Genomic DNA, 9,929 nt, shown 5'->3' on the forward strand with positions numbered 1-9,929 from the left:
GCAGAGCCCTGCACTTCCACCTCCACTGTGTCATACCTTCTCCCTAATCTCCTACTTAACTCCTTTATTTTCTCTACTGAGCACTTTGACTCTTGTAAAAAAATGATATCTGGTTGTTCCATTTGAATCTTTTTCTTTAACAACCATTGTTTCCTAAGGCTACTAATGCCTCTTATATTCCATGATAAAACTTTCATGATTTAACTACGGTTTAAGGAGGGTGAACCTAACGCTCTCATCTTACCTGAGTTTATTAACATAGCTCCCATCTCCTTGAGGGCAACACCGTTTGACTTCCTCCGTCTTTTTCGTTGGCTCTGCCGTGGCACTAAAACCGTTTGAGATCCCATTACTTTCACTCCCAACTAAGATCCCTTCAAAGATTCAATTTCTTTTTCTAGATGCGGTCTTTCCTGCCCCCATAATCTTGTCTCTTCTCTCATCAGGTATAGATATTGGATTTTATCCATTTGGTCTGCATTGATTGTTTCTATCCCCTATTTCCTCGCCTGTTCCACCATATCCTGGAGGTCGATTCCCTCCCGCTTGATTATCTCTTGCAATTCTGGATCCTCTGTTCCTACTTCACTTAGGGTCATTTCCGCATCTCCCTCAAAATATTTTAATATATCTGGGATATCTCCTTGTTGTTCATAGTCCTCATTCGGCTACACCATTTCTTCCTCTTTTCCTTCTCCTTTTTCCTCCTTGTCCTCTTCTTCCCCACCTTGTCCCTCTGAGTTTTCCTCTGCTAGGACCTCAAAGTTGTTTCTCCAAGCTTTCCTTCCCTGATTTCGTTGTTGTTTTCTTCTATTAGGTCTACCCCTCAGAGTGGGTCTAACAAAACCATCTGCGTCCTTTAAGTCTGTCTCTTTTCTCCGTTCCTCCATTTTTCTTAAGGGGAGTTCCCTTATCAGGTGGCCATGCTTATGGCGTCTTATACATTTTAAAGGGATTTGTTTCATAGTCCACTGCTTTTAACTAAAATTTGTCACCAAACTCTAGTTTGACAACTTCAAGTAGAGCCCTGAAGACATCCATTTCAACACAAATTTTCACATATGCTGTGTATTTGCCTTGTAAAGTTGCTTATGAGATTTTAATGATTTTTCCAAGACAATTTCCTATCAGCTTTAAAGTTGTAGGAAGCCAATAGTCCAGGGGAAAGGGAATACAACCAAACCCAAACTGGGACGCATGTAAAGGTTTCCTTCCTCAGGGTGAAATTCTCCATCCATGGCCTCAAGTATAAATCAATTGATGAAAAAAAGTAGGGACCACCATCAAAGATTCAGTCTTTGTCTTCTATATTAGCAAACACCACCATGAAAAAGCCTTTTGACCCTAGATGTAGCTCTATTTCTCCTCTCGGTTTCCAATGATGTTTGATCCAACCGCACAAAGATTTTTTTGTGGGCCAAAGACCCATGAAATTGCATATGACAACATATGACCTCATACATTCTCTAAAGGCCCAAGTCTCGGGATCGATGATCAATGCTGTTGGGATCACCATTGTTTTTGGCTTACATGACCTTGTGGAGCTTTCTGACTTCTGATGTTGTTGCTGGTTCTTTTGCTTCCCTATTGGGCCTTTGTCTTCATTTATTCTATGTCCTTTCCCACCTTCTTCTGCCGACTCATGGACATTCTCTGACATACCATTTGCATGTGCCTCGAAGCCCATCCTAATCCCCTTCTGTGTGTCCATTACCATGTTCCGATAAAAAGGAGCCCCACTCCCTCCCCTCTGAAAGCCATCTACATCAAACCCTAGTCGTCGCTGAGAAAACCACGTTACTCCTCTCTTGATTCATATCTCAAAATAAAAAAAGTATATGTTAATATAAAATGGATTAAAAAAATATTATTTAAATGTGTATATATATAAAAATAAATTGAAAAAAGCATCATTATAATAACATGTCATTATACTAATGAAACTTTAATTATGGAAACCTTGTAAATAACAAACATAAGAGACAAAAATGGGTACAAACCATAATATTAAACCCGTCGACATAAGAGGCAAAAATTCCTGCAAGATAATATCGAGAATTACATAAATTATTCTTTTGAAATATTTGCAAAAGCCGGCTATACTTTGTTTAATTGTCATACAAGAGATAACCTAACTATTTTATAAAGTACTGCCTAAACATAAAGTGTTTTTTTAATGTCATTTCAACTTTTATTATTTATTATAACATATTTTAGGTAATTTCAATTTCTCATTATAAAATATTTTATATCATTTTAACAATTTTATTATTTATTATAAAATATGGAGTTTTTTCTCAGGAATATATCATACTATAAAAATACTCCTGAACTGAAAAATACACATAGTCATTAATATGATATGTTGTATCTGTTGATATATCATACTATAAAAATACTCCTGAAAAATACACAGTCATTAATATAGAGTGAGTTAATTAATATATATTTTTTAATAATTATATGTTTTAATAAGGAAAAAATATATCTGAAGTTATTTATTTTAAAAAAATTGTAAAATTTAAACCGACAATAGTTTTATATTTTAGTGAAAGAAAAATTGTATCTTAATTTGTTTATTTATTTCTTAAAGATAGTAAAAATTTTATGTTTATCCCAGTTTAATATTTTTATGGGTTAGATATTTTTTTGAAAATGTGAATTTATATGGTTAAAATACATTTTGCACTCTCAAAAGACATAAATTTGATATTGATTCCAACAAATCACCAATATTTTTAGAAAATATGAACGCTCAGAAACCACCCAAATTTTCTGAAAAATCACTCAGAAATCAGAGCACTTCCACCATGCTGGAATTTCGTATAAATATACAATCTATCCACAAGCAGACACGCTCCCTATCCTGAAAGTAATGGAGTCGGACTAACATGTTCCGCGACCATATCAGTAGCGACAGCAATGGCTTCCGCACTGTACATCCATCAAAACCCCTTTCTCCAATTTCAATTCCCATCATCGTCTACGCCACTTCCCATAAACCCAAAACCTCAAACTCACATTCGAAACCCCAAGCCCATCAAATCCCTACAAGTCGACAATGCAAATGCGAATTCCTCTGAACTCTCATCCACACCACGCCTGACCACCGAATTCATCTCAGCAATTTACCGACTGCCCCCAAACTTCACATCAGAAGACCTCATGAGGGTGGTGAGCAGCCAGAAGGACCCTGAAATAGCCCTCAGAGTATTTCGCTGGGCCACGAAACAGGAAGGCTACACTCCAGATTCTTCAGTCTATGAATTGATGATCCGTCGGCTGGGTTTTACAGGGCATTTTGACAAGATGCGAACTGTTTTCGACGAGATGGGTTTCCACAATTGCGGCCCAACAGAGGGAGCCTTCGTCAGCATGATGCGGATCTACACCAATTTCCACATGGTGGACGACGCCCTCGAAGTCCTCAAAGAAATGGAGGTAACAGGACTTAAACCCCCAACCCAGTCCTACAATCATTTATTCAGTGTCCTTGTAGATGAGAATAGGCTTAAGATGGTTGAGTCACTGTACTCACAAATGAGGGCTGCTGGGGTCCAACCTGATGTCAAGACCTTCAACATATTGATAAAGACCCTCTGCAGGTCTAACCAGTTGGGTTCTGCATTGGGTATGTTGAAAGAGATTCTTAACCATGGATTGGTCCCTGATTATATAACATATAACACTCTTATCCGTGGGTTCAGCAAGGAGGGTAGGATGGAAGAGGCTTTGGAGTTGTATAAGGAAATGTGTTCCCGTGGGTGTGTTCCTAACAGCGTAACACATAATGTTCTTCTTCATGGTTTCTGTAGGCAGGGTAAGGTGGAGGAGGCAACGAGCCTTCTGCAAGAGATTTCTGGGACTGGTTTCTCTCCTGATAGGGTCACTTTCAATACATTGATCGATGGGTTCTGCAAGGCTGGAGAGGCACCGAAGGCTGCAGACCTCCTGCAGAAGATGGCGGCAGAGGGGTTCGAACCTGATGTCATTACATATAATACTCTGATATCGGGTCTGTGCAGGAAGGGGAAATCCCAAGAGGCTAAAAGGCTTTTGGATGAAATGGTTTCTGCGGATTGTGATCCAGATTTAGTTACATATAACAGTCTGATCAGTCTAATGTGCAAGGAGGGTAAGGTGGAAGAAGCCAGTGAGCTGTTCAATGAGCTAACTAGCAAGGGGCATGAACCTGATATTTATACCCATAACATTATATTGCATGGGTTATGTAAGGGAGGCAAGGTCGATGCTGCTGCAGAGTTAGTGGGCGAGATGTATGCCAAGGGTTGTGTTCCAGACAGAGTGACTTGTAATGTGTTGATGGATGGGCTTTGTAGGGAGGGGAGATTGAATCGAGCAATGCAACTTTTGAGAGAAATGGAGAACAAGGGCTGTCATCCAAATATTATCACATATAATACCCTAATAGATGGTCTTTGCAAAAAAGAGAGAGTTCAAGAGGCAGAGGAACTTTTCAGTAAGATGGATGACCGGGGAATCACGGCAACTCTCATAACATACAATTCCCTCATCCATGGTCTCTGTAAAGTTGGGAGGGTCGAAGAAGCAACTGAGCTCATTGATAAGATGCTTCTCAAGGGTTTAGTTCCTGACAAGGTAACATACAATTGTACCCTGGCAGCTTTCTGTAAAGAGGGCAATATTGATAAAGCAACGGATATCATCCGGATGATGATTCACAATGGTTGGAATCCAGATGCTATTACATATGGCACTCTGATTTTTGGGCTTTGCAGAAGTGGCAGGTATGAGTCCGCTATAAAAATATTGCGAGCAATGCCCATGAAAGGGATGCCTCTTGATGCAGCGGCCTATAATCCCATCTTAAAATATCTCTGCATACGAAAGAGGATGCGTGAAGCTATGGCGATCTATACAGAGATGTTGGAAGAGGGTGTTGCTCCAAATGCCCACACGTATAATACCATTTTCCAGGGACTTTGCAGGGGAGGGGGTCCTATAGGAGCGGCTATAGAGTTTGTGGAGAATATGATGGAGAAGGGGTTCCTTCCAGAGATCACAACATTCATAGATCTTCTTGAAGGTCTGTGTGCACTAGGCAGGGGAAAGACGGTAGTAAGGCTTGTAAATCTGGCTATGCAAAAGGGCTGCTTGGCGGAAAGTGAAAGGGCCATGGTAAATGGGTTTCTCAAGATTGGCAAAGTGGAAGACGCCATAATTATCTTGGGCCAGTTGTTGGATGTGAAGAAAATATAGCATCTGCTTGAGATGGAAGTTGGATAATACAATTCTGGATAAAGGAGAAACATTGGGATGCTTATCGTTACAATTTTGCACCACTGTTCCAGACCAAGCGGTGTTGTCATTGGAGGGAATGGACAAAACTTTAGGCAGGGCTGCTTGGATCAGGTTGTCAAGGAACTTTTGGATTTTGCAACTTAACCAGTATATACTTTGATATGTAGAAGTACACTCTTATGATGTATCAGAGCAAAGAAGATAAGCTTGTCAAGCGAAAATGCTTATTGTTTTCAGGAACTCTCATATTTAGTTGCAGACAACTGTACGTAAACCACAGGCAAAAGATACATTGCTACAATATATTTGTTTGAAAGCAGCTCCCTTGCATAATTATGAGTGCAGTATATTCATTCAAGATCACAGTTAACTATACATATAGCTGCTGTTTAACCTATGCGCTTCTTGAATTGTTTAAGTTAAATATACTATGAAGAAACTCATTTCTGGTGGTTTGTGCCATTTGACAAATTGAACTTTATGGTCTTCATGGTGAATTGATCAGTGACCTGGTCATCATCTTTTTGGATACCATATGTGGCATAACATCAAGCATCATATCAGGCACTGGAATTATGCATACTGGAGAGCCAAATTGTTATCAGCCCTATTTCTACCTGAAAAGATGCAGTTATGTATGGTTTTGCCTCATGGTATGTGTGTTCTTATATGCTTGTATTTCATGTTTGCTTGAACTTATTGATGTATACTGTACTAGAATTTTAATATAATCATATGTCAAGTTCGTTAGATATTGCATTCTTTTCAAAAGTGTTTTCTAAGCTCCATAAGTAAAGATGCATTTCATTGAGAACTGATGGAGCCTCGGCACTCTATTTTCAACCCCGAAAACTCTGATAATAATCTCAGATGAAATCCAGCATGCCATTGGAGTGCTCTCAAGCTTTGACTGGTGTTGCTAATTTGCATGTCTTTATAGGTATATAAAATAAAAAGTTCCATGGTAAATCTATTGTTTATGAACTTTGTTGGTTGATCTCCATTTTCAGGTAGTGATTTTCATCAATCAAGATCTCAAGAGAAATTTAGCTTAGAACTTCCCAAGTGGCCAGTGCAGATCTCTCAAGTTTGCAATGAGCAACATCGAAAGTGCCTAGTCCATGATGGACCATGTTGACCGTAAATTGTAAGCAGTTGGTGCCCAAGCCACAGTATGAGCACAGTATGAGCAAGAAATGGTTAAGAGGTTAGGTTGTGAGGGTTGTAAATTTGTAAGCGGCTTGTGTGGACCTCCAAAGCAATTGTGAGAACTTCCATGCATAAAATATGATCTTCGTTAATTCAAAAACAAATTTAAATTTAGAACATCCATTTTGACAAAGTTGAACCACCAAATAGGTACTGACATAATTAAAAGTTACAATGTGGAGTTTATGGCCTAGAGTTGACAACCAATGTTGCAAACATCTCGATAAAATCATGAAAACAATGTGATGTCACTGTTTTTTAGTCCAGCCAAAAAAGTCAGCGATTTTTTCAAGGGCGAAAAAATTGTGATTCTATCATAAACTGCAGGAAAAAAATTGTGCGATAATTGGAAAAATTGCCGAGCTGTGTGGACAAGGGCAATTTAAGTTTGTATTTTTGATTTTTTTTCACTCATTTTGCAAACAAGAAGGGATTCGAGAACAAAGGAGGAGGAGACCAGTTTTGTTTGGGCCAAGGAGGAGGAGCACACTATTTTCCTTTGCCATCATTATGTTTTTTTGGAGTGGAGATTGATTCCCCTTAATCGTGGATACATTTGTAGGGGCGACGAATAAGTGAGAGTGGTTTTTCAACATCACCTTCCACAATGACTAACATTTCATCTACCTCATCGTTTTTTGTTCCTAGAACCACACATGGCCCACAACCTTCTCTTAGGTCGATGCTTAAAAGAAAAGAGAAGGGAATAAAATGACAACCTAGTGGGTAGGTGTTTTCTATGGAGTGGCCTTCCTTTCAGCATTGCCGAGAACATTCCATTATACTAGCTTAAGTTTAATGTTGTTATTATTGGCTCGGGGTATAAAATACTGAGAGGACTTATTCTTCAAAATGAAAAGGCTGATTGCACTGCTAGACTGGAGAAGTTTAAGGCATCATAGGAACACACTAGATGCACTGTGATGTTATATGGTTGGATTGATCAGAAGGGTAAGACCTTGCTTAAATACTTGGTTCATTTTTTTAAGGGGACAATGTTTATTAAATTTTTTGATGCATCTACACATATTAAAGATGCACAATTATTATGTGAATTGTTGAACCTATTCATTCAGGAGGTAGGTCCACAAAGTGTTATCCAAGTCATAATGGACAATGTTGTAGATTATGTTGTTGCTAGTAGGTTGCTTATGGATAGTTATCCTAACTTGTTTTTGACATGTTTTGCTACAAATTGTATTGATTTGATGTTAGAGGATATAGGAAAAATTCCTTTTGCCAGGGATATTGTTGAATCATCCAAGACTATAACAAAATTTATATATGATTATGCATGTATGCTTAGCTTGATGAGAAGATTCACCAATAACAAGGAGTTGGTGCATCTGACCATTACATTGTTTGCCACTAGCTTCATATTTGTTATGCCCTCAGATTGAGTACACGCATAACCAAAGATGCGTGAGCACGACAACATGGACATTGCAAGTGTTGGAAAATGTAATTATGTTTGGTCTTCATTAATGTACTTGAGTTATAATGTAATGTACTTGTCAAAAGAAGAAAGAAAAAATTATTATCATTATTATTGTGACTTATTAAAGCATGGGTTTCATGCTCGAGTCACCTTGTTTTAGGTAAAACTCCCCCCATTGAGGAATTCTAGGATTTATTTTGAATCATATAGTTATTGTACTTTTAAAGAGACCCTTCTTGGGTTTTTGAATCATGTAAAAGGGTTAAGTATTGAGTCAAATACGATTTATATATTCTCCACACCATGTTGGCCTAGAAGAGATCAAGTTGGCTTAAGGACCATATTTGACCTCACCTGGAGCCTATAAATACAAGCTCATCGAATTCATTTGGAGCATCATTCTCTCACACAAGTTCAATATCTCTTGTAGTTGGGAAAAAGTGCGAAGTTCTCTTGTAGCTGGGAAAAGGTGCGAAGTCTATTGTCGGGAAGCCGAAGTGAATGCGAGTTTGGAAAAGTCTAAGGAGAAAAGAAAAATCGAAATTTTGGTACCTCTCTCTCTCTGTTTCGTGCTTTGGATTGGGAGATCGAAGTCTTCCAGGGTTGTTTGTTGCTGGACGCTGTTGTCTAGTCGAAGTCACTGGAAAGGGGTCAAAATTTTGGGAGGCTAACTTGGTGTGGAGAAAAGGTCCCGTCTTGGTCTAGGGTGAAGAGTCTTAAAGAATACTATTGAAAGGAAAAATTTCTTGATTGGGTTTCCCCCTCGAGGGGGTTTTTCCCCGGCTTACTGCCTACATCTCGTGTCTATTGTTTTATGTGTTGCTACTTTGGTAATTGCTTGATGAACTAAAGTAAAGAAGATATTAAGAATTGTAATAATAAGAAACATCACAAATAATTATCAGGAACAATAAAATCTTTATGCTTTTCTGATCATGGTTTCAGAGCTTTGGTGAAGAAGGAAGTAAAGGAAGTCTCAAGCACTTGATCAATGAACCATTCAAAATGACTATCTCATGGAAGGAGTCTACTATATTCAAGGAAACTGTTTAACACAATCAAGGGAGAGAACAAACTTGAAGGGGCCTCTAACTACAGGTCCTGGAAGAAGAGGATTGACCTAATCCTTGAAAAGAACAAGGTACTGGACTTGGTCAAAGGAAAAGTAAAGAAGCCTACAGAGGGTTCCAGTGATGCTGACAAAGTGAAATACAGGGAATTAGAATTGGTGGCCATGACTTTGATGGTAGAAGGAATAAAGGAAAACCTTGTCCCATTCATAGCTGACATCGATCATGCTCTGGAAATGTATGAAGCCTTGTCAAAATTATTTACTATTGAGAACATTGGTCAAGTAGCAAGTTTGAAAAATGAGCTAAGGACCACAAAGATGACTAAAGAAGACACTATGTCAACCCTCTTTGTGAAGATAGCTAGAATTAGGAATGATCTCTTGGCCATTAATGAAATTGTTCCAAACAAAGAATTCGTCATTGCTCTATTAGGATTTCCATCCTCTTGGGGTGCATTTGTTGCAGGTCTTAACAATTGGAAGGAAGCTCCCACTTTTGAAGAACTATGGACTACCTGCAGTTAGAAAGAATTAAGGATCTCATTAGTTGCAAATTCTGAAGGAGTATCAAATGCCTACATTTCCACACCATAAAGGAAAGAAATCGAAAAGACCAAGGGAGAAAGTTGACATGTCCAAGATAGAATGCTATCAATGCCATAAGAAGGGTCACTACAAGAGTGACTGTCTCGACAATCCAAAGAATAAGAAGAGAGATAGAGATCATGCCAACTTTATTGAGGAAGGAGATTCAAAGAAAGCCAAGCTCGAAGAATCCGACATTAAGGACTTACACTACTAAGTCCTTTGCTTGTAGCTTTAGATATCTTGTTTCATATGCTTTAGAATTTATAGGTTTTTAACATATTTTGAAAAAACATTTTATTGTTTTTATAAGTTTGTAGGTTTCCCTCAAGCTTTAGAGGG

The 9,929-nt window shown here is 38.4% G+C and overlaps 1 protein-coding gene across 1 annotated transcript; it reads left to right on the forward strand.

Annotated features, from left to right (window-relative positions):
• Window positions 1-2,721: 2,721 nt before the first annotated feature.
• LOC149190808 (uncharacterized) lies at window positions 2,722-5,754 on the forward strand. The gene has a single exon (XM_089412274.1). The coding sequence runs from the start codon at window positions 2,923-2,925 to the stop codon at window positions 5,239-5,241; it is 2,319 nt and encodes a 772-aa protein (XP_089268400.1). The 5' UTR covers window positions 2,722-2,922; the 3' UTR covers window positions 5,242-5,754.
• The last annotated feature ends 4,175 nt before the right edge of the window (window positions 5,755-9,929 follow it).

Source organism: Pinus tabuliformis, chromosome 3_1, assembly GCF_031772625.1.
Source record: "Pinus tabuliformis cultivar Carrire ecotype Pingquan chromosome 3_1, CPIR1, whole genome shotgun sequence".
NCBI classification, from domain to species: Eukaryota; Viridiplantae; Streptophyta; class Pinopsida; order Pinales; family Pinaceae; genus Pinus; species Pinus tabuliformis.

Excerpts from the sequence above, each read along its gene's own strand:
- LOC149190808 (XM_089412274.1), top strand. The coding sequence starts at position 2,923 with ATGGCTTCCGCACTGTACATCCATCAAAACCCCTTTCTCCAATTTCAA.